Below are 25,906 nucleotides of genomic sequence, written 5' to 3' on the forward strand. Positions count from 1 at the left end.
GCCAACATCCCAGCTGTCAGCCTACCTCTGCCTCTTCCATCCACCTCCTAAAGACCACACCCTGCCAACCAAGGTGCTCCAGGCCAGCTACCAGAAACAGAGGGATCAACAAAGCGAGAGTGAGCCACCTTCCTGAACCCAGCACACAGCCAGGACTCCTAAATGATGGAGAAATCAGAGCACCTAAAGAATGCAATGCCCACAGAGAGGAAGTCCGCATGGAGAACGGTAGAGGAGAGGCGGATGTCAGACCTCACGCGGGTGCTGGAGTGGCTGGAGCGGAGGAAGGGGAAGAAAAAGCAAATGTATGATCTCCAGGTATGGACTGTCCCAGCAAAGCTGCAAGGCAGCTAAACTCAAGGCTATTCCAATAGGGGAGAGATTGACCTTGACTTCCAGAAAACAAAAGGCAGGAGGAGCTTTAAGCAAGGGAGTGAACTAGTAGAAAAATCCTGGGGGGAGAGGAGAGAAGTTGTCCATGTGGTTAGGTCAGCTGTGTTGGCCAATTGTCGCCCAAGTTACTAGACTCCTACCTTCCCATAGAGACTGGGAGGATGAGGTGCTCTCTTTCCTGATGATTACATTTCATCTTTTTTTTAAAAAGGTTTTATTTATTTATTTATTTATTTGACAGAGAGAGAGGGAGAGAGCAAGAGAGCACAAGCAGGGGGAGCTGCAGAGGGAGAGGGAGAAATATTCCCCGCTGAGCAGAGAGCCCAATCTGGGGCTCAATCCCAGGACCCCAAGATCATGACCTGAGCTGAAGACAGATGCTCAACCGACTGAGCCACCCAGGCAACCCCCGTTTCTTCTTTTTTAAAAATATTTTACTTATTTATATGAGAGAGAAAGAGCAGGAACAGGGGAAAAGGGAGAGGGAGAATCAGACTCCCCACTGAGCAGAGAGCACAACATGGGGCTTGATCCAAGGACCCCCAAGATCATGACTTGAGTGGAAGGCAGATGCTTAACCCTTAACCAACTGAGCCATCCAGGTGTCCTCTGATGATTACATTTCAAAGGGATGGCTTCCAGGTCCTTGAGAAGAACATTCCTGGATTATAAAGCTGGCAAGAGGCTAGGAAAAGACTTATATCTCAAAGGGGCAGAAAAAGAACTTACAAGTGCCAGGGGTTTTTTTTCCCAATTTATTTATTTTCAGAAAAACAGTATTCATTATTTTTTCACCACACCCAGTGCTCCATGCAATCCATGCCCTCTATAATACCCACCACCTGGTACTCCAACCTCCCACCCCCCCACCGCCACTTCAAACCCCTCAGATTGTTTTTCAGAGTCCATAGTCTCTCGTGATTCACCTCCCCTTCCAATTTACCCCAACTCCAGTTTTTAAAGGAAGAGAAAAAAGCAGTCATGGGCCTAGAGACAGGAAGGAACCTATCAAGAGTTTAATCAAGGTGAAGGGAGCATTAAGGCTCTCTTGGTCAGTGTTCCAGAAGAGTTTAGGGCCAATAGCTTCTAAGATCTTGGTGGTGGCAGAATGGGTCCTCCCCACTGTCCCCAGACACTTTCGTCCTGATGATGGCTCCAGGGTCAAAGGGCATTCAGTCTCCACTGACACTATCCCACTGGGACTCCCACTAACAAACCTCTTTTCTACTCTGTATCACAACTAGTTCTCATCCACAGGTCTTAATCCTTTGGGGCTGCTATAATAGAATACCATAGATTGGGTGGCTTATGAACAGCAGAAATTAACATCTCCCAGTTTTAGAGGCTGAGAAGCCCACGGTCAAGGTGCTAGCAGATTTGGTGTCTGATGAGGGCCCAACTCCTTCTTCACAGATGGCCACTTTCTTGCTGTGTCCTCATAGGAAGGAAGAGAGGGAAAACCTCTCTGTGGTCTCTTTTATAAGATCACTAATCCCATTCTAGAAGGTTCCACCCTCATGATCTAATCACCTCCTGAAGGCTCCCTTCCTAATGCCATCATGTGGCAAGTTAGACTTTCACCATAGGAATTGGGGTGGGGGGAGGTCACAGAGATTCAGTCTATAGCGCTGCCCTTCTCTCTTTCTCCACGAACTATGGCAATGAGTTTTGCATCAGTTTCCCCCAGAAATCCCCCAGGTCCATCATCTATTGGAAAATCAAGCTGTGTTCTTAGAAAGTGGGCTCCTCTGTAGAAGATGCTGCCTGATCTTGAATCCCCCAACCCCCAGAGAAATAGGGGTGGAAAATGGCATTACTAATGACAGTGCTAACGTTTATTTAGCATTTCCTGTGTGCCAGGCCCTGAGCTCAGCATCACATGTGAGTTACGTTATCTTGCCAACTGCTCCCCGCAGGGCTACCAGGGAGACACAATTCTTACCCGCCCCAGCTCACGGGAGGTAATAAAGAAGCTGAGTGAGGGCCAGAGAAGACGGGTGCCTGTGTTTACCGAATTAATGAAGGGCCAAGCCAGGACTCCAAGTCAGACTTACCCTGTTCTCAAGCTCATGGGCTTTGTCAGGTCAACTCCCCATAGTCACTTCCCACTTTCTCGGCTCCAACCACTGTGGTGCCCCCGCCTCTTTCCAAAACCTCCCTTCGGTATATATGCTTACTTATTTATACTTATTTATACTTATTTATATTCAGAAAGATCTGAGTGCCTGTTCCATCAAACTTACTAAATCACATCCTGATAAACGTTTTTTTTTAATTTTTAATTTTTTATAAACATATATTTTTATCCCCAGGGGTACAGGTCTGTGAATCACCAGGTTTACACACTTCACAGCACTCACCAAAGTACATACCCTCCCCAAAGTCCATAACCCCACCCCCTTCTCCCAAACCCCCTCCCCCCAGCAACCCTCAGTTTGTTTTGTGAGATTAAGAGTCACTTATGGTTTGTCTCCCTCCCAATCCCATCTTGTTTCCTTGATTCTTCTCCTACCCACTTAAGCCCCCATGTTGCATCACCATATTTTACATTCAGGTGCTAATGATTTATGGATAGGCTACCTCCTGCCCCCATTTCAACTGCTGGGTCCCTCAGACCTCAGTATCACTCACAGAAATTTCTATCCACGTCTATGATTAACAGGCATCTCTTCTCATGAAAATCATATTCTAATAATGTTTTCACGGCCTTACCTTTAATGAGGCATTTACTGGAAATAATTTTGGATTCAGGAAATTTAAAATTTTCGATTTTAAATTGAAAATACAATGAAGGGGCACCTGAAGTGGCTCAGTCAGTTAAGCATCTGCCTTGGGCTCAGGGTCCTGGGATCAAGCGGGGCATCCCTGCTCAGCAGGAGGTCTGCTTCTCCCTCCCACTTCTGTAGTCTTGTGCTCTCTCTCCCTCTCTCAAAAAAAGTAAATTTTTAAAATCTTTTTAAAAAATAGAAAATACAGTGCAATCTTCAAGCTTCCTTATCCTTCCCAGAGGCACCTGGATTTTGAAAGAAGCTCTTGTGATTGCAGGGAATGTCTCAGAAAGCACAGGTTGGGGGGGGGGGGTCCTTTAATGTAGACAGTTGGAGAGGTGCTGTCTGTGGCCTCCTCTCCCTTCTCCTGGCGTCTGCACAGGGATCCATTAATTTCTCAGAATAACCCTAGGTGATAGACCCTCCTCTTCCCTCCATCTCTGGAGGAGGAAACCAAGCCACAGTTGCTCAGCCACCAAGCAAGGGAGCAGGATCCCCACCAGGCATCTGACCTGGAGACCAATCCCAGCCGCCGTGTCTCCACAACCACCACAAGTGGAGACCCAGTCCATTCAGCTTTCCTTGAGGAGCTTGGGCATCCCCAACCCTCATAGATGGGACTGGAGGTCCGTCTGCGGGCCCCTCCCCGCTGGACCCTGGAACTCCCTAATGAATGCGTCCTCCCTGCTACCGGGTAGGAGTAGAAGGCCAGGCAGGCGCACAAGAAAGTCCACATATGCCCCGAGGAGCCCCGGAGAAAAGAGAGAGGCAGGATGAATTGTGATGATAGACAGGATGGGGAGGGCTTGGGACAGAGGGAGGGTCCTGGCTGGACTCTGAGACATGGCGGCCTTCCTGTGGTTTCAGATTGGAGGCCTCGGCAGGGAAGTCACAGCTGCATGGGCCGTTTGGGGGCCAGAAGGAATCCCTACCAGGTTGGGGAGAGGGGTGTAGAGGGTAATAGGGAGCTAGGGGTGGGTTCTGAGGTTGGGAGGGACAGTCAGACCTAAAGGTTTTAAGGTTGTTGCAGGAGCAGTGTGACATTACACCAGGGGTGTGTCTGGAGGCAGAAGGACAATTGTGGGAGTGGGGACAGAAGTTGCCACCATGGAGGCCAAATCTGGAGGTGGGAGGAGGCAGCCCGCTCACCAGCGTGCCGTCCCTCTTTGGGGCCAGAGGGTGGCTTCTGCCCACCAGACAATCACAGGGCCATCCTCTCTGTCTTCAAGCAGAAACCCAAGGGGGTAACTTCCCCTAAAACAAATGGGAAGGAAGGAAGGAAAGACCTAAACATCCTGAAACAGCAGAAAGGGAACCGCCAGGTGGCGTTTGCCAAGCAGGTACCACAGGCTTCCCACACGGAGAGGGGTCCCCGCTCTGCTCCTGCACAGAGCCTGGTTGCTTTTTTTTTTTTTTTTAATTTAAGGCTCTAAAACCCACCCCTGCCCCACACGAACCTCCAAATGAATCACCTGCCTCTTTCACCCCTCCAGCCCTCAGGCCTCACACGGCCCCACCTGATGGAGGCCACCGGTCCTGCGGTAGAGGGTCTTTCTTCCCAGGTGCCAGTCTTCCTCCTCTCACCAGGCACTGCCCCGCCATGAGAACCCCCGGGGCCTCCCTGTCCCCTGAGGGCTACGGCTTCCGGGACCCCTCGTGACCTCCCTCTGAGACAGATGGGACCAAAAGTGAGGAGTGGGTGAGCAGACACCAACCTGCCCTCCCGGCACCCCCCTCACCGGCCCCAGGGCCTAGAGCTGCCTCTCCTTTGGCCCCTTTGCCTGCCTTCCAGCAAACCCTTGAAATCACTCATTTTGGGGGTGGAGGAGGCCATGCCGAGACCTGTTCCTCATGGTGTAACTTCTTTTCCACACCCCTCCAAGTCCCGAAGGCAAAGCACCAAGAAAGACGGGGACCCCACCGTGCACGGAAAGATCTACGGCAGCGTGGACCCAAAGGGAAAACGCCTTAGCATAATTCCCAGCAGCTACACCAGGGATGGCCCCAGGAAATCCGGTAAGGGACGCATCTTGGTCCTGGGGTGCCAGGTCGTCCTCCCTAATCGCCCGCCTCTCAGAGGGACAGGACGCTCATAGCGTTCCCAGAGCCGCAGCACCCACGTCAGCCCCGCAGCTGTGGACCTTGGTGGAGCCCCACGTGACTCTTCAGGGCTCTCAGCACAAGCCGGGTGTGACCCGGATGGCAAGCAGGGGGATCTCTAGGCACCGCCCACACTGGGGCGGGGGCGGGTCTCTTCTCAGGTGCAGCAGCGTGTGCTCCCCAACCCCGTTCCTAAAGCCGCTGTCAACCGTGTGAGCTCCAAGTTGTCTAATTAGGTACTGTGACAATGTCAGAGTAGCAAACGAGATACCACACCGGCTGGCCCGAAACCTGACAGGTGTGGCTCACACCCAAGAAGAAGTACCCTTCTCTGGTTATGCCCCATCTTCAGTTCCCAGGGCTGCCCAGGGTTCAAACCTTGGCTCCACCACTCTGTAGTGAACTCAGAGTTGTGTGATCTGGGGCAGGTCAGCCGCTCCATCTCCGGGGCTTGGTTTTCACATCTTTAAAATGGGACAAGAGCATGACTTGCCTCCCAGTCCAGTTTCATGAAAGGAGGCATATAAAGCATGCACCCCAATACAGACTAGGTACTCCATAAATGGTGGCAAATAACTGTTTCGAAGGGGAAAAAAATGCTGAAATGCTCAGGTGGGCTGGACCATGGTGTTGGAAAAACAGTTGCTTTTATTGTGCCTGGCTTCTTGGAAAGGAGGTGTGTGGTTGGAGAGAGATGGAAGGGGTTCCAGTTAGCCCAAAGGAGGAATGGGCAGAAGCTTTCCAGCAGGAGCTGCCAGGTCTCCTGCACCAAAGTGTTCCCATTGTGCCCAGCAAAACATCCTTCCTCCCCTTCTCGTTTAATACACGCAAGCCGTTGAAACCAGACTGTGCTCCCTTGCCTGTCAGATTTAAATAGGATTGCCTCTAAATGCCGTGCAGGATCCTGGACTGAATCCTAGAACAACCCTTTAGTGGGGAAACTGGAGAAATCCAAAAAAGCTTTTATGTGCCCATGTTAATTTCTGAGTTTTGATGAATGTGCCCGGCTGGTGTAAGATGAAACTTACCCCCCAGGGAATTTACCCATTGAGGGAAACTGAGCAAGCAGTGCCCAGGAGCTCTCTATACCATCTTGCCGACCCTTCAGCAAATCTAAAACTACTCCAAAATAAAAAGTTTATAGATAGATATAGATGTGGATACAGACACAGATATAGATAGATAGATTGACTGACATATGACTTATGGGAGACCCTACATCTTTCCCAAATTTTCTGTGATTCCCTGTGCGAGTCTGGCTCTGAAGTGCAAGTTCCGCTGAACCCCTGAGCATCTGTGGATCTCGATTCTAGTGGTTGCTCCCTGATCCCTGCCACTGCACACAGACACAGAACACAGCTCCATTTCCTTCATTTGCCCCCAAGCCTCTCACATGAAGCCTTTGTGTGTAAACAGACTTCACTGAAGGTTTGGGGCAATGAAGGGAAAGAACTTTGTGGCAGGATTCTACAGAAAACAAAAAAACGGAATTATGAAACTCCCTTAAGGGTTCTCCCAAATCTTTTGTCCCCTGCCACCAGAAGATGGTCCCTGAATGTATTTGCCTAAAGGGGGTCCCCTCCAGCTGTTTTGCTCACCCCTGCACTGGCAGGAGAGTGAGCCCAGCCACCACCCAGGTCCCACGGCTTAAGGAGGTGCTCACTCTCCGGTTCTGACTCTGCACCTGCATGAGCCCGAGAGTGAACACCTGCTTAAATTTTGTCCCTCCCGCCTTGGCTGGTCTCACCCTGGTCCTGGGCCTGCCTAGCTCCCCCTTCTTCCTCTCTCTTTCCTCTCCCCTCTCCTCCATCCTCTGCTGTCCTCACCCCCACAGTTCCCACTGGCTTGTTACCTGGAAGGGTGACTCACTTTCCTTTGTTTCCCTGTCTTAGTCCACACTCAAAAGGAATCTATCAAGATACTTTCCTAAACAAAGGCCATCCCTTCCCTAAGAGAAACTCACATATCAGCTGATTAAATAATCCTTTTCAAGACACTGCACAAAAATGCCAGCAGGACAGGTGGAACAGTTCTTTGGTTCTCTGCATTGCCTGCTTCCCCCCCAAGACAAAAGCACCCTGTTCAAAGAGGGGACTTTTTTCCTGCCTGATGCAATGCAATAAATGGCCACTAGGGGGCAGCAGGTGCTCAGAGGCTCCCAGGAACCACGAGGGCATCCAAGTGTGGCCTCCAGGAACTGGGTCAGGGCTGAGTCTGAGCAGGGCAAAGAAGCTTCCTGTGCAGGCCAGCAAGAGGCCTACCATGAGTGGGCAGGATCTGGTTTTGGAGTCAAGTTCCAGACAAAGCAGCTCCTGGGAAGGGCATGGGGCCAGTTACGGGCTGGGGCAGGAGTCCAAGTGGAGATACACAGGGATCGAGGAAGGGTATTCTAGAGCAGGACTTCTGGTTCTGGCCTCCCCAGCCCCACTCAGTATCCTGAATCATCGCTGTCCTGGTTTCCCTAGCAGCAGAGTGAGCTCTTTGCTCTCCTGACGTTACATTTCTGTGATCCAGGGAGCAAGGGTCTGCGGAATGACCATCATCAGACACAACACTGCATGTGACCACTGGGTCTGTACAGAAACAACAGCTTCCACTCGCCCACATTTGTAATATTGTGGTGGCGACAGGATCAAAATCTCTGAAACACGGTGTGCCCCGTGCCCCCCCCAACCCCCGGAGGGATAGATCACTGTCTCTAGCTCCAGAGCCCCAAAGCCAATAGAAAAGAGCAGTGACTGCCCAATGTGGACCACAGTGCTTTTCAGAGCTGATTATTTCATATTTGTCCCCCTCCTCATTTTCACAGAAGCCCCCATTCGCTCCTCTCACCAGCTGAAATGCCGCATCCATCCTGCCTCTGACCACCACAGTGCCATCAGCCTCTGCCCCACCACGCTGTGCACCATTGGCCACTCCCCTCTGCCCACCACCTCCCCTCCCTTGAATTCCTGGAGGACAGCCTTTTCCGTTTCCCTTTCCTTTTTCACCGTTTCCCCGGCCCCTGTCGGAGGGCCACCAAAAGTTGCTTCTGAATCTGTAAAAGGTCACTCCAGCTTTGGGCCAGTAAAAGATCCTGGGAAAGCAACTGGAACATATTTCCAAAGTAAATCTTGGCAGAGTCTGAGCCGCTAGACTAGAAGGGGGCATTCTTTTGACTTTCTCTCCCCTGGCACCTATGCCCAGAGCTTTCTGTAGGTGCCAGTGCAGAAAGACATCCTTAATGTGGAGGTCTGGAGAGCGATGATAACCCTCTGTTTCCATGAGTACAGACTAAGCCCCGGGAGACTCAAACACAGCCCTCTAGAAATCAAACTTGCTTGTTCAGCCACAGACTCAGGAATATGTGTCATTTTTGCCCAGATGATAGCCTTTTTCTGGGCACCAGCAACCTAGGTTCACATTTTCTTGGATCCCCCAACTACTTAGCCCTGGTGTCTTGGGCACATGACTTAATGCCTTCGATCCTCAGCTTTCTCATTTTGTTAAATGGGCAGGATATGCTTATGAGACTCTAGTGCCCCCCCACCCCCCGGAAAGCTCCTTGAACACTGCTGGACACCTAAGTCACTCAGTAACTCTAAGTTCACGTGTTTAATTATCATTACCATTTATATGACTACTCTTCTTTCCTACATGAGACCTACCATGACCCAGACAATGCTCAGATATCTCAGAAAAGGCTATGGTTCTTTCTCCAAGGGATTTCCCATTTGTGTTAATGAGGACACACAGCTCATGATTCTTTTGGAACAGAACACCAGTTTCCACTATGCATAAATAGGGACTCCTCAGGCCCCCTGGCCAGGGACCTGTCAATCCAGAATGCCAAACTGGGGCTAGAGAGTCCCAATTCAGCCCCTAATTCATATGAGACCTTGGGCAAATCACAATGGAGGCTGTTCCTCCATTTACATAACTGTGGGGGATCTAGACTCATTCCCCCCAGACATATCCCAGTAAAATTCCTGAACTTTATTGATGAAATCTTGCAGGCTTACCTGAAGAATGCTTTACTTACAAAGGGGGAAAAATGCTCTAGGTGAGAGCAGAGGCACCAGACTAGTTAAACTAGTTTAAACTAATTAGTTTCAACTAATTGGTTTAAAAATCAGCATCTAGACAGACTGAAAATCAGGTTTAAGGGGGGAGAGTCAAGATGGTGGAGGAGTAGCAGACTGAGATGACATTAGGTAGCAGGAGATCTGCTAGATAGTTATCAAACCATTCCGAACACCTACAAACCCAACAGGAGATGGAAGAGAAGAAGAGCAGCAATTCTAGAAACAGAAAATTGACACTTTCTGAAAGGTAGGAAGTATGGAGAAGTGAATCCAAAGAGACAGGAAGATAGACAGTGCGGGGAGGTGCCGGCTCCCGGCAAGCAGCAGAGCAACAGAGCACAAAATCCGAACTTTTAGAAGTCTGCTCCACCTAGGGACATCGCTCCAGAGGCCAAGCGGGGGTGGAGCCCACACGGGAACAGCATGGTCTCAGGTCCCACAGGGTCACAGAGGATCAGGGGTGTCTGAGTGTAACAAAGCCTGCAGGTATTAGAGCGGGGAAGCTGGCTACAGAGATGGAGTGGAGGAGTGAGCTCTCAACTCGGGGTTACCTTAAACTATGATCCGTGGCACAGTCGGGCCAGTGCTCTTTGAGCAGGGACCCCACAAGTGGCAGATCCAGGGAGACTCGCCTTCCTCCTCTGGAGGCAGGAATCTACCTTGGGTTTGGAGACTTCAAGCGGGGTTTGGGTCATGTGCCAGAGACAGAAACACTTGGTCACAAGCCAGGTGAGCTTGGAGCACAGCTGGAGACCAGGGAGATGGGAGGGATTGAGTGCTTTTCTCCAAGGGTGCACTGAGGAATGGGGTCCCAAACTCTCAGCTTCTCCGGCCTGGAGACTGGGAAGCTGCCATTTTCATTCCCGTCCTCCAGAGCTCAATGGAAGAGCTCAATGGAAAGTGTTCAGGGAAGAAAAGCTCCAGAGAGGGAACCCGAGCAGATGAGAGCCCAGTCCCTGGCAAGAGCAGTGCAATTCCGCCTTAGGCAAAGACACTTGAGAATCACTACAACAGACCCATCCCCCAGAAGATCAGCAAGATCCAGCCAAGACCAAGCTCACTGATCAAAGAGAACACTGAACTTCAGAGCTAAGGGAAAGCAACGCATAGAATTCATGGCTTTTTTCCAATGATCCTTTAGTCTTTCAAAGTTAACTTTTTTAAATTTTATTATTTTCTTATTCTAATTTTTTAAATTTTTCCTCTTTCCTCTTTTAATGTTTTTTAACTACTTTATCTTAACAATACCTTTCTTTTTAAAAAAATCTTTTTAAAACTTCATTATTATAGTCACATTTTATCTTTAATTGTATCTAACTTTATTTTTTGTATACATATAGGGTTTTCTCCTCTAAAAAGTTTTGGGATACAATTTCTTCTAATAGATCAAAATATACCCTAAATCTAGCACAGGGCTTTGTTCTAGTCTCCAGCCTGAGCAAATTCTCTCCACTTTCTTTTTTGTTCTTTTTCCAACCAACTTATCTTATCCATTCCTTTTTTAGAATTTTTAAAAATTTTTCATCTTTACAGTCATATTCCATCCCTTCATTGTGTTTACCCTTATTTTTGTATATATATGTTTTTCTTTCTTTAAAAATTTGGGAGGTAGTTTCTTCTAACAGACCAAAAAAAATCAAGAGAGTGGCTCTGTTCTATTCACCAGTCTGATGTGTGTGTATATATATCTTTTTTTTTTTTTTAATTTCATTTTACACCCATTCTTCTCCCCCTGATTTGGCATCTCTTCTGATTTGGTTAGCATCCATTTTTCTCATGTCTTTGCCACCCTTTTAGTATTTTATTTCCTCAGTCATATATTCTTCTCCGGATAAAATGACAAGACTGGAAAAACTCACCAAAAACAAACAGACAAACAAACAAACAAAAACAAAAGGCAGTACCAAAGGCTAGGGACCTAATCAATACAGACATTAATAATATGTCAGATCTAGACTTCAGAATGACGATTCTTAAGGTGCTAGCTGGGCTCAAAAAAGGCATGGAAGATATTAGAGAAATGCTGTCTTAAGAAATAAAAGCTCTTTCTGGAGAAATAAAAGAACTAAAATCTAACCAAGCTGAAATCAAGAAAGCTATTAATGAAATACAATTTAAAAAATAGAGGCTTTTACTGCTAGGATAAATGAGGCAGAAGAAAAAACTAGTGATATAGAAGACCAAATGACAGAGAATAAAGAAGCTGAGCGAAAGAGAGACAACTAACTACTGGACCACGAGGGGAGAATTCAAGAGATAAGTGATACTATAAGATGAAACAATATTAGAATAATTGGGGTTTCAGAAGAAGAAGAAAGAGAGAAGGGGGCTGAAGGTATATAGGAGCAAATTACAGTAGAGAATTTCCCTAATATGGCAAAGAGAGCAAGTATCAAAACCCAAGAGGCACAGAGAACCCCCCCTCAAAATCAATAGAAATAGGTCCACACTCTGTCATCTAATAGTAAAACTTAAAAGTCTTAGTGACAAAGAGAAAATGCTGAAAGCAGCTCTGGACAAGAAGTCTCTAATATACAATGGTAAAAATACTAGATTGGCAGCAGACTTATCCACAGAGACCTGGGAGGCCAGAAAGAACTGGCATGATATATTCATAGCCCTAAATGAGAAAAACATGCAGCCAAGAATACCATATTCAGCTAGGCTATCATTGAAAATAGAAGGAGAGGGGCACATGGGTGGCTCAGTGGGTTAAAGCCTTGGCCTTCAGCTCAGGTCATGATCCTGGAATCCTGGGATTGAGCCCCGCATCAGGCTCTCTGCTCAGCAGGGAGTCTGCTTCCCCCTCTCTCTCTGCCTGCCTCTCTGCCTAGTTGTGATCTCTGTCAAATAAATAAAATATTTTTAAAAAAGAAAGAAAGAAAATAGAAACTGAAATAAAAAGCTTCCAGGACAAACAAAAACTAAAAGAATCTGCAAACACCAAACCAGACCTACAGGAAATATTGAAAGGGGTCCTCTAAGCCCTTCAGAGAGAGCTTTTAGGGAGAGCCTAAAAGTAGTAGACCATAAAGGAACAGAGACAATATACAGTAACAGTCACCTTACAGGCAATACAATGGCACAAAATTCATATCTTTCAGTAGTTACCCTGAATGTAAATGGGCTAAATGCCCCAATCAAAAGACACAGGGTATCATAATAGATTAAAAAGAAAGAAAGAAAGAAAGAAAAACCATCAATCTTCTGTCTACAAGAAACTCATTTTAGACCCAAAGACACCTCCAGATTTATGGTGAGGGGTTATAAAACAATTTACCATGCTAATGGACATCAAAAGAAAGCTGGGGTGGCAATCCTTATATCAGATCAATTATATTTTAAGCCAAAGACTATAATAAGAGATGAGGAAGGACACTATATCATACTCAAAGGGTCTGTCCAACATGAAGATCTAACAATTTTAAATATCTCTGCCCCTAACATGGGTACAGCCAACTATATAAACCAATTAGTAGAAACACATTTACAATACAGTAATAGTAGGGGACTTTAACACCCCTATCACTGAAATGGACAGATCATCCAAGCAGAAGATCAACAAGGAAATAAAGGCCTTAAATGACACACTCGACAAGATGGACATCACAGATACATTCAGAACATTCCATACCAAAGCAACAGAATACACATTCTTCTCTAGTGCACATGGAACATTCTCCAGAATAGATCACATCCTGGGTCACAAATCATGTCTCAACTGGTACCAAAAGATTAGGATCATTCCCTGCATATTTTCAGACCACAGTGATCTGAAGCTAGAGCTCAATCACAAGAGGAGAGTTGGAAAGAACCCAAATACATGGAGGCTAAAGAGTATCCTACTAAGAATGAATGAATCAACCAGGAAATTAAAGAATAATTTAAAAAATTCATGGAAACAAATGATAATGAAAACACAATGCTTCAAAATCTGTGGGACACAGCAAAAAGAGTCCTTTCCAAAAGCAGAGGAACGTATATAGCGATACAGTCCTTTCTCAAGAAACAAGAAAGTTCTCAGGTACACAACCTAACCCTACACCCAAAGGAGCTAGAGAAAGAACACCAAAGAAAGCCCAAACCCAGCAGGAGAAGAGAAATAATAAAGATCAGAGCAGAAATCGATGAAATAGAAACCAAAAGAACAATAGAACAAATCAACAAAACTAGGAGCTGGTTCTTTGAAAGAATTAATAAGTTTGATAAACCCCTGAACACACTTATCAAAAAGAAAAGAGAAAGGACCCAAATAAATAAAATCATGAATGAAAGAGAAGAGACCACAACCAACACCAAAGAAATACAAACAATTATAAGAACATATTATGAGCAACTATATGCCAGCAAATTTGACAATCTGGAAGAAATGGATGCATTCCTAGAAACGTTTAAACTACCAAAACTGAACCAGGAAGAAATAGAAAACATGAACAGACTCATAACCAGTAAGGAAATTGAAGCAGTCATCAAAAATTTCCCAAAAACAAGAGCCCAAGGCCAGACAGCTTCCTAAGGGAATTCTACTAAACATTAAAAGAATTAAAACCTATTCTCCTGAAACTGTTCCAAAAACTAGAAATGGAAGGAAAACTTCCAAACTCATTTTATGAGGCCAGCATTACCTTGATCCCAAAACCAGACAAAGACGCCATCAAAAAAGAGAATTACAGGGACGCCTGGGTGGCTCAGTTGGTTGGACGACTGCCTTCGGCTCAGGTCATGATCCCGGAGTCCCGGGATTGAGTCCCACATCAGGCTCCCAGCTCCATGGGGAGTCTGCTTCTCCCTCTGACCTTCTCCTCGCTCATGCTCTCTCGCTCACTGTCTCTCTCTCAAATAAATAAATAATCTTAAAAAAAAAATTACAGACCAATATCCTTGATGAACACAGATGTGAAAATTCTCACCAAAATACTAGCCAATAGGATCCAAAAATACATTAAAAGGATTATTCACGGGCGCCTGGGTGGCTCAGTGGGTTAAGCCGCTGCCTTCGGCTCAGGGTCATGATCTCAGGGTCGAGTCCTGCATCGGGCTCTCTGCTCTGCGGGGAGCCTGCTTCCTCCTCTCTCTCTCTCTGCCTGCCTCTCTGCCTACTTGTGATCTCTCTCTGTCAAATAAATAAATAAAATCTTTAAAAAAAAATAAAAAAGGATTATTCACCATGACCAACTGGGATTTATTCCAGGTCTGCAAGGTTGGTTCAACATCCACAAATCAATCAATGTGATACAATACATTAATAAAAGAAAGAACAAGAACCATATGATACATTCAGCATCAAAAGATGCTGAAAAAGCATTTGAAAAAGTACAGCATCCTTTCTTCAACAAAACTCTTCCCAATGTAGGGATAGAGGGTACATACCTCAATATCATCAAAACCATCTATGAAAAATCCACAGCAAATATCATTCTCAATGAGGAAAAACTGAGAACTTTTCTGCTAAGGTTAGGAACATGGCAGGGATGTCCATTATCACCACTGCTATTTAACATAGTACTAGAAATCCTAGCCTCAGCCGTCAGACAACAAAAAGAAATTAATGTGGAAAATTATGTGGAAAACCTAAAAGACTCCGCTCCAAATCTGCTAGAACTTGTACAGGAATTCAGTAAAGTGTCAGGACATAAAATCAATGCACAGAAGTCTGTTGTATTTCTATACACCAACAACAAAACAGAAGAAAGAGAAATTAAGGAGTCGATCCCATTTATAATTGCACCCAAAACCATAAGATAACTAGGAATAAACCTAACTAAAGAGGCAAAGAATCTATACTCAGAAAACTATAAAGTACCCATGAAAGAAACTGAGGAAGACACAAAGAAATGGAAAAATATTCCATGGTCACGGATTGGAAGAACAAATATTGTGAAAATGTCTATGCTACCTAAAGCAATCTACATGTTTAATGCAATCCCTATCAAAATACCATCCATTTTTTTTCAAAGAAATGGAACAAATAATCCTAAAATTTATATGGAACCAGAAAAGACCTCGAATAGACAGAGGAATGTTGAGGGGCTCCTGGATGGCTCAGTGGGTTAAAGTCTCTGCCTTCGGCTCAGGTCATGATCTCAGGGTCCTGGGATCAAGCCCTGCATTGGGCTCTCTGCTCAGCGGGGAGTCTGCTTCCTCCTCTTTCTCTGCCTGCCTCTCTGCCTACTGTGATCTCTGTCTGTCAAATAAATAAATAAATAAATAAATAAAAATTAAAAAAAAAAAGACAGAGGAATGTTGAGAAAGAAAGCCAAAGTTGGTATCATCACAATTCCAGACTTAAAGCTCTATTACGAAGCTGTCATCATCAAGACAGTATGATACTGGCACAAAAACAAACACATAGATCAAAGGAACAGAATAGTCAGCCCAGAAATAGACCCTCAAATCTATGGTCAACTAATCTTTGACAAAGCAGGAAAGAATGTCCAATGGAAAAAAGACAGCCTCTTCAACAAATGGTGTTAAGAAAATTGAACAGCTATATGCAGAAAAATGAAACTGGACCATTTTCTTACACCACACACAAAAATAGACTCAAAATGGATGAAAGACCTTAATGTGAGAAAGGAATCCATCAAAATCCTTGAGGGGAACACAGGCAGCAACCTCTTCGACCTCAGCCACAGCAACTTCTTCTTAGAAACATCGCCAAAGGCAAGAGAAGCAGGGACAAAAATGAACTATTGGGACTTCATCAAGATCAAAAGCTTTTGCACAGCAAAGGAAACAGTGAACAAAACCAAAAGACCACTGACAGAATGGGAGAAGATATTTGCAAATGACATATCAGATGAAGGGTTAATATCCAAAATCTATGAAGAACTTATCAAACTCAACCCCCAAAGAACAATTAATTCAATCAAGAAATGGGCAGAGGACATGAACAGACATTTCTGCAAAGAAGGCATCCAGATGGCCAGGAGATACATGAAAAAGTGCTCCACATCACTCGGCATCAGAGAAGTACAAATCAAAACCACAATGAGATACCATCTCACACCAGTCAGAATGGCTAAAATTAACAAGTCAGGAAACTACAGATGCTGACGAGGATGCAGAGAAATGGGAATCCTCCTACACTGTTGGTGGGAATGCAAGCTGGTGCAGCCACTCTGGAAAACAGCATGGAGGTTCCTCAAAAAGTTGAAGATAGAGCTACCCTATGACCCAGCAATTGCACTACTGGGTATTTACCCTAAAGATACAAATGTAGTGATCCAAAGGGGCACATGCACCTGAATGTTTACAGCAGCAATGTCCACAATAGCCAAACTATTGAAAGAACCTAAATGTTTATCAACAGATGAATGGATAAAGAAGTTATCATATATCTATATATCTATAAATATATAGAGAGATACATACAATGAAATACTATGTAGCCATCAAAAGAATTGAAATCTTGCCATTTGCAATGACATGGATGGAACTAGAGGGTATCATGCTGAGTGAAGTAAGTCAATCAGAGAAAGACAATTATCACATGATCTCCCTGATATGAGGAATTTGAGAGGCAAAGTTTGGGGGTAGGGAAGGAAAAACAAAACAAGATGGGATCAAGAGGGAGACAAACCATAAGAGATTCTCAGTCTCACAGAACAAACTGAGGTTTGCCAGGAGGAGGGGGGTAGGGAGAGGGTGGTTGGGTTATGGACATTGGGGAGGGTGTGTGATATGCTGAGTGCTGTGAAATGTGTAAGCCTGATGATTTACAGACCTGTACCCCTGGGGCAAATAATACATTACATGTTAATTAAAAAAAAAAAAGGTAGCCATTAAAAAAAATCAGGTTTAATACAGAAGGATTGAAAACAAAAGGATAGACCAAGAGGAAGCATGAAATGCAAACAGATGAGGTGGAATTAAGACTAAAGGAAACATGTAGGATAAAAGAGGGATATTTTTAAATGTTAAAGAGAATAAATAATCATAAGTCTGCACATACCAAAAATATAGTAGCTAAATAGATAATTATTGAGAACTGCAAAAAGAACCTAATAAAATACAGTTATAGTGGGAGGTTTTAACATACCTCCTTTAGAATCAAAGAGACATAACTTCATATTTGAATAAAGAATGCATTTTTATGTGGCTAAAGAATATCCACAAAACTCATCTACTTATTCACTGCTGAGAAAACATTAACTTCCAAAAAGTTAAGATTTTAGGGCAACCTACATTATCCTAAAGCAATAATTAGAAATAAAATTTAAATTAAAAGATATTCCCAACTTAACAGTCAGAAATTGAGAAATGCAGTCCTAAAATACCCTATATCAGAGAGGGAAAAAAAAAACTCATGAAAATAACCCTGTTTCTTACCTATGGGAACAAAGGCAAAATCTATCCTCAGAAGAAAATTTATACTAACAACTAAAATTAATAATTCTTGTCTTTATAATGCAAAAAATGAAAAAAATGAATAACAATTTATTATTTATAATACTTTAAGAGAAATAATTGATATGAAAAAGAGAGCTTTCATACATTAAATTCCAGCTGAGATTAATGAAACGCAAGATAAAAACTAGTTAAAAGGCTACATCCTAAATCCAAAGCTAGCTTTTTGAAAAAGCAAGTCATGAATAGTATGAAGTCCTCATGACCATTGTTAAGAAGAAGAGTAAAGAGGCCCCTGGCTGGCTCAGTCAGTTAAGCTTCTGACTCTTGATTTCAGCACGAGTCATGATGTCAGGGTCATGAGATCAAGCCCTGCGTCAGGCTCCATGCTCAACAGAGAATCTACTTGAGATTCTCTCCCTCTCCTTACCCCTCCCCTTGTGCTTAAATAAATAAATAAATAAAATCTTCAAAAAAAAAAAAAAGAAGAGCAAAAATGTACAAGATTTGGTATGAGAAAAATACATAAGCAAAGATGAGAAATACATTAACTGAGCTATTATAGAATACTAGAAGCACCTCTCTCTGATGTATTTGACAACCTAGAAGAAATATATCATTTCCTCTCATATAATAAATTATTAAAATTGACATCATAAACTTGAAGAGAGCAATTTCTGAAGTAAAAATTGAAAGCAGTTGACACTTTCTCACTGAACAAGTCACCAGGTCAAAAGGCTTCAAACCAGGTTCTATCTACCTTTTCAAGAATGAATAAACCCAGTGTCACTTCAACTATTCCAGACCTGTAAAACACACTTTTGTATTAATCCAACAAGGCATCAGAACCACAATATTCAAATATTTTCAAGAAAGTAATATAGATGCAAAAGAATATATTAAAAATTTTAGCAAATAAATCAGATATATGAAAATATATTGATGTATGAAATTAATAACATCCTATGACAAAATGGGGTTTCTTTTTTTTCCTTTTTTTGAGAGGATAAAATTTGTTTTCTTTTGAGATTTTCTTTAAACTCAAGTTAGTTCATACATAGTGTATTATTAGTTTCTGGGGAGGATTTAATGACAAGATTTCTTACAGCAGATTAGGAATGGTTAGGTTATCACTATCAGAACATCTAAGAATATAATTTATTCCATCAATAATGTAAAGGAAAAACCATATGATCATGTCAGTAAATGACAGAAAAGCAAAAGGTAGAATCAAGCAATTATTACTAATAAAAATTCAATGTAAATTAAGGATTAAGCTCTTAATATAATAAAACATACCAAAAATAGTGGCAAGTATCATTCTAAATTATGAAATGCTTATTATTTTAATTAAAATCAGGAAGAAAATGAGGCATGACTGCTATCATCATTATTGACATTGTGTTAGAAAGTCTGCCAAATGCAATATGTCAAGAAAACTACATAATTTTTCTAAATGTTAGGAGGAAGATATTTTCATTTTCCCCCGATATGATTATATATCTATAAAACTCAAGAAATTCTAACTAGAAAAATATACATTGTAACACAATAGTCTTTTTTCTAAACTTAAATGGAAATGGGAAGAAAACATACCATTCTTATCAGTAAAAATCTATAAAATACTTATTGGTACATTTAGCAAGAAGAAAAAATTAAGTTCTCCAAGCACTAGCCCTCACAGTATTTAATTCAGTACAAACTCCATATTTGGATAACATCAGACACTCACCATTTCATTTCATATAATTGTTCCTCCTGCCTGTACATGTTGTTCCTTCTGCCGTCACATGCTGTTCCTCACACCCACACATGCTATTCTTCCTGCCTGCACAGGCTGTTTTTACACCCACACATGCTGTTCCTCCTGCTGCACATTCTGTTCCTCACACCCACACATGCTGTTCCTCCTACCTGCACATGCTGTTCCTCACACCCACACATGCTATTCTTCCTGCCTGCACAGGCTGTTTTTACACCCACACATGCTGTTCCTCCTGCTGCACATTCTGTTCCTCACACCCACACATGCTGTTCCTCCTACCTGCACATGCTGTTCCTCACACCCACACATGCTGTTTCTCACACTCGCACATGCTGTTCCTCATACATACACATGGTTTGCCTCCACCCTGCCCATGGTGTTCCTCCTACCTGCACATGCTGTTCCTTCTGCTGCATATTCTATTCCTCACACCCACACATGCTATTCCTCCTGTCTGCACATGCTGTTCCTCCTGTCTGTACTTGCTGTTCCTCCTGTTGCACATGCTGTTCCTCCTGCTTGCACATGCTGTTCCTCATGCCTGGACATTCTGTTCCTCCTGCCTGGATATGCTGTCCCTCGTACCTGCACATACTGTTCATCCTGCCTGCAATACTTTTCTCCCCTTTAATCCAATAAATTGTTTTTCCTTTAGAAACCTCATCTCAACCAAACAAACAAACAAAAAACCGTCTCAGAGTTGATCTTTGCTAGCTTCCCCTACCTCCTCCAAGCAGATATTCCTTTCAGGTGAGGAAGGAGAGAAGAGAAGATGGAGAGAAGGGGGTGAAGATAGGAGGGAAAGGGAGAGAGCCGAGGAGGCAGCGAGAAAGGGGGCAAGTCAAGATGAGCAAGAATTAAGCCCATGCGGAGAAGAGCCTGCAAAGCCTTGAAAAGACCTCCTACCTCAGGCTGTCTGGCAGGCCTCCCCCACTTCCTGCCTGTCCCGTCTCCCCCCTCCAGCAGATCTAACTCCCTGCTGACATCTGTCCAATTGCAGACCTCGACATCAAGGATGCAATCGCCCTGGAGTCCATTCAGCGGTCCCTGCAGTACCACCGCCAGAGCGTCCTGGACCCCCTTCTGCAGGAAACGCCAGTCTTCGGTCGGAAGTCGACCCTCCTGAGGGACTTGGTACTAGGCAGGTCCACCGAGATCTCCTACGAGCGCAAGCTGAAGAGCCTCATGGAGAAGGGCGCCGAGCCCAAGGTGGAACTGGTGAGGATGCTGAAGCCAGAGGAGGTGCTGAGCTGCCGGTGAGCCGCCCTGGTGGGCGGGGCAGGGGCGGGGGGCGGGGCAGGGGCGGGGCGCGGGCGGGGATAGGCTTTGGTCATCTCCTTCTGCCGCAGACACCTGGGCTGAGCCTGGGCCAGGGAAGGGCAGCGGCGATGGCTGGACTGGGCTCTGTCTTTGTGTCCTGAAGGGCCGTTCCGGGGCTGAAGCCACTGGGTTTGTCGGCAGCCTCGCCCGTTAGTGGACGAGCTCTGGGATGGGCACAACATTTGGGTACCACGCACGTGTTTGGACGCTGGCACCACCCTTCCCATATTTCCATACCTTTCAGAATAGAAACCATGACTATGATCCAAGAAGAAAGAATGTGTTGTCTGTGGCCTATTTTTAACAGGAAATCCCCCTAAAAGCCTTCACACCTCGGTGTGGAGTTGCCTGTGGTCCTCTCCACCATCCCGGGTGGCCATCTGCTGCTTTAAACTCCCGGAGGCACTATGAACAGAGTGTGAAGCCGTTTAGTATTTACTGCCCCTACCAGAGGTCTTCCTTCTCGCGTGTTCTCTGTCTTCTTTATCAAGACCTTCCCATTTCCATCCCCAAATTCAAGGACCCCTCCCAACCCCGGTGCTAGCCTTTACTATAAAGAAGTGAAGGACAGGGCTCAGAAACTTCAGTAGAGGAGGGAACAGACAACACACTATTTTGGGTGTCCTCGTAGACAGAGCAGCAGTGAGCTCCTCCACAGGTGTCGGATGGCCTCAGATGCCTGGCGTCTTGTGACCCCACTTACCAAGTCTGCTCTGCTCACTGACTGGCTGAGAGGTGGGTGGGTGAATGGCAGCCCCCACCCCCCCAGCCAAGGGGGCTTCTTATTTGACCTCTCTGTGGATGGATGACTTTGACGATGGCTTTCAGTTTGACAGAGTGATGTGCACAACTCTGGCCAGCCGATGGCCGACTTGGGCTTCATGGTGGGCAGACGAGAGATTCGGACAGGGCTCCTCCCCTGCAAGGGCGGGGAGAGAATATTTGGAGAGATGGCATCCAACGAGCCATTAGAAAAACATCCAAGGAAAAGATGAAATTGCCCAGAATGGGATCTTCGTGAGTGCTGATGTGTGCATGTGTGTGAGACCCTCCAGGGCTGGGCAGGGCAGAAGGGGAAGGAGCAGACCCTGCCTGGTGCTGTCTGAGAAAGGCAGTCCAGACATGAGGCTGGCAGTGCCGTGTCAGATGGCTGTAAAAACAGGTAAGGGGCACGTGGGTGGTCCAGTCAGTTAAGCCACTGACTTCAGCTCAGGTCATGATCCCAGGTTCCTGGGATCAAGCCCCGCATCAGGCTCCCTGCTCAGCAGAGAGCCTGATTCTCCCTCTGCCTCTGTCTGCCACTCTGCCTACTTGTGCTCGCTCTCTGTCAAATAAATAAAATCTTTAAAAAAAAAAAAAAAAGGTAAGCAACAAGCAGATCTTGGAGGACAGGGAGACCATTCCGGATGGGTAGAAAACCAGCTTATTTCAGTATGAAGCTCCTCCCTCACTGCAACAAAGCAACCAACCAGCAGGCGGTCTGAGTAAGGGACCCACCCCCTTAGACTAAAGCAGGGAACAAGGTCAAAGCCACTGGTAGAATAAGGAGCTCAGAGGATATGACGGGAGATATACTCTCTAGACCACACCGTGTTGAAGGGATCAGTTCCACTCTCCAGTGTAAGTCAGAATTGTGGGATTTTAGCTAAGATTTTAAATCACTGGCCTGTTTTTTTTTTTAATTGTTTGAGCATAATTAAAAAGAAAATACTCCCTTTTCCTACAACCTTACTCAGCTTTTATTGCCACTGTTCTGTATTTTCGCCCAGGCCTCAGCATCCCTGAGGTTACCCAGACCTGTTAGTGATGGGGCGCTCTGACAGTTGCCTCCCTCCCCACATGGCATCACGTGTCACCTTCACCGTAGGACACCTGCTTCTGCCCAGTGCCGTGTCAAAGCTGGCAGAAGCATCCTTGAGATGGATATCCCATTATTTGCTTAACCGCTTCCCAGTTGATCGAATCTCCTCTTTTCCTGTTGTTGATGACCCCGAAATGAATGCTTTCATTTATATTCCTTTTCATTCCATTGACTTCTCTTGGGATGAGTTAAGGCCTGAGTGGAGTTCCGGAGTCAACGATAATGAAGGAACTTTTGAGGAGGTGGAGGGACTTTCGGGGACGGGGACCGTGCCTGGCACATTTGTTGCCAAATTAATTTCCAAAAGACCTCTACCAATAAAAACTCCCACCAATTCTATGGGGTGTCCCACTCTTCCGTAGGATCTCTCTTAGCTCCAGAAATGTCTGCAGAGCCAGCTCCCGTGAGAGCTCCCACAGTGCTTAAATCTGAGCTCTTTTCAATAAAGTTCGAAGCGACGGTGACTCCGCACTCCGCTCACCCCTCTGGCCCTGTCTTGCGCAGATACCTGAGGCTGTCCAAGAACAACATTCGGACCTTGCTGAAGCTATGCAAGGACGCGGGCATGAACGTGGACATCCACCCCCACATGGTCGAAGGAGAGATAGATGCGAAAAAGGTGTTCAACCAAAACCCCAGCGTGGCCCTCTAGGTCACCGCAGGCTCCCTCTGCTGTTGGGCCCTCAGCCCCCAGACGACACCCTCCGGTATGCCAGGCCTCGGCCTTCAGACCTGGGGCGTCCCTTTTAGACAGTAGCCATCAGAAAACAAGGCTGAACTGCATGGACCATAGTGCAAAGGTAGCGTTTGTCCTTGACCCGAGTTAGAACCAACGCCAGGGAAACTGCGGGTCGTCTCTCTACCAAAAGAAGACGCTGTAGAATGGCCGTCTTAGAAAAGCAAACTTAGAAGTGAGAAGTGGCAGGGTCCCCAGAGGGACATCAGGAGGGGCAAGGAGTGAGGGGCTGGGTCAGGGAGGGGGACACACACCTCAAGTCTTATGCACCACCCCACCCCTTCCCATGCGGGACTGTGGGGAGCTGAATGCCACACCTTCAGGGATGGCTGGGTGTTTCCAGACCCTCACGGCATGGGGGGCTGCTGTGGGAGCCTCACTTCTCAGACCCCAGGTGTTCCCACGGAGTTGGGTTGCAAGCTTCCCCTGGGCATCAGCAGAGACAGCAAAAGAAAGGAGAAAGGAGTATACAAGAGAGACGCTGCCCCACTCCAGATCCTAGGGCCCCCTGGGTGCTCTCCTGGGGTCCAGAGGGCTTTCCTGTGTGGACTCCACAAGCACAAAGAGCCTCCAACTCAGCTTCCTGACATTCTGACCAAATAAACCTACAGTGAGCCCCAAGATTCACAGCTAACATTGAGAAAGGAACATTCATCCTTAGTTATCAGGAAGGCTACTGAAAAGCAACCCCAAGCCAGGGTCCCTTGGCAGACAGCGCCACCGGCAGCACACTATGCACAGTATTTTATAAACTCTGAAATGGCCTCGTGATTACATTTTCTAGCAGAAACACACAGGTACACCAGGAACAGACTCACACAGGTACAATCCCCTGGTTTATGGCAAAGGTGACACTGTGGTGCAGTGGGGGAAAAGACAATCTTTTCAATAAATCAGGTTGGTCAATTAAATGTCCATATGGAAAAAAGTATCGACCCTCCGCCTCCCGCCATATGCAGAAATCCGTTCCAGATGGATGCAGATTGTGAAAGCTTCTAGAAGAAACAGAGAAGACAATCTCCACGACCTTGGGGTGAGCCAAAAAATTTTAAACAACACAAAAAGCCTCAGTAATAAAAGAAAATATTAATAAATTTACCATAGTGAAAGCAGAACGTCTGCTCTTCAAAACATCAGTAAGAGAGCGAGAACGCAAGTGACCCCAGTGGGAGAAGATAGATCCTACAAAGGGCTCGTATGCAGATGACCTGTTTTCAATTCCTATAAATCAGTATGAAAAACGCAGGTAACTCAGTCAAAAAATGGGTCAAAGTCTTGCATAGGCAGTTTGTGAAAGTGTTTAGCTAAGTGACCAATAAACGTAAGAAATTTCGTTAGTTTTCAGGAATGCAAACGAAAAGAAAAAAACAAGGCAGCACCACTAACACCCACCAGAACGGCTAAAAAGAGTGACAAGAGTTGCCTGGGTGGCTCAGTCGGTTAAGCGTCTGCCTTCAGCTCAGATCATGATCCCAGGGTCCTGGGATCGAGTCCCACATGGGACTCCCCACTCAGCGGGAGAATCTGCTTCTCCCTCTCCTCCTGGCTCATGTGCGCTCTCTCACTATCTCTGTCTCAAATAAATAAAATCTTTTAAAAATAAAATAAATAAAATAAAAAAGAGTGATAATATCAATTATAATTGGATATATAGAGCCAGGAGAACACTCAGCACGTGGTTGGCATGGGAAGTGGGCATGGCCAGGCTGGAAAGCTGACAGTATCTACCAAAGTTGCTCATACACCTGTGGGCCCAGTGTTTCCATTCCTAGATACATACCTCGCAGGATCCTACATAGATGCCCCCAAAGATTGTCCCAGAATGTTCCTTGTGGATGCATTCAATATAGCCGAATGCTGGAGTCCACGTAAATGTCCATCGGCAGTAGACAGGAAAGCTCGTGGCATATTCACACAGTGGACTAGTGCGTAAAACCGAGAATGAACAAATATGAAAGAATGAAGCACAAAGCACATAGCATTGTGCAGAAGTAGCAAAATAGGGGCACCTGAGTGGCTCAGTGGGTTAAAGCCTCTGCCTTCGGCTCAGGTCATGATCCCAGGGTCCTGGGATCGAGCCCCACATCGAGCCTGCTTCCTCCTCTCTCTCTGCCTGCCTCTCTGCCTACTTGTGATCTCTGTCAAATAAATAAATAAATAAAATCTTTAAAAAAAAAAAAAAAAGAAGAAGTAGCAAGATACAAAAGGGAACAACTGTATGGTTTGTGGATACAGCAATCTTCCAGGTGGGACGAATCAACTGAGTTAGAAGCCAGGATAGCGGGCAGCTCCTGGAGGAAGAGCTGTCGTGGCTGGAGGGACAGTGTTGCCTACACAGGTGTTCACTTGTGAGGTTCATTCCCTGAGCACTTGGGATTTATGCCTTTTAGGCAGGTACATACTTTAATTAAAAGTACATTATTTTAGGGGCGCCTGGGTGGCTCAGTGGGTTAAGCCTCTGCCTTCGGCTCAGGTCATGATCTCAGGGTCCTGGGATCGAGCCCCGCATTGGGCTCTCTGCTGAGCAGGGAGCCTGCTTCCTCCTCTCTC

General features: G+C 45.4%; 1 protein-coding gene across 2 annotated transcripts; it reads left to right on the forward strand.

The window, feature by feature from the left end:
• On the forward strand, positions 1-24,758 carry C19H16orf78 (chromosome 19 C16orf78 homolog). 2 transcript variants are annotated; one of them, XM_032326422.1, is made up of 5 exons: positions 1-318; positions 4,391-4,501; positions 5,045-5,177; positions 20,440-20,695; positions 23,125-24,758. In XM_032326422.1, the coding sequence occupies exons 1-5, from the start codon at positions 163-165 to the stop codon at positions 23,270-23,272; spliced, it is 804 nt and encodes a 267-aa protein (XP_032182313.1). In that variant the 5' UTR covers positions 1-162; the 3' UTR covers positions 23,273-24,758. The 2 variants fall into 2 exon arrangements, with proteins under 2 accessions (XP_032182313.1, XP_032182314.1); XM_032326423.1 differs by having other exon boundaries at positions 4,394-4,501; positions 23,125-24,757.
• Positions 24,759-25,906: the final 1,148 nt, after the last annotated feature.

The sequence above is a fragment of the Mustela erminea genome, chromosome 19 (assembly GCF_009829155.1).
Source record: "Mustela erminea isolate mMusErm1 chromosome 19, mMusErm1.Pri, whole genome shotgun sequence".
Lineage (NCBI taxonomy): Eukaryota > Metazoa > Chordata > Mammalia > Carnivora > Mustelidae > Mustela > Mustela erminea.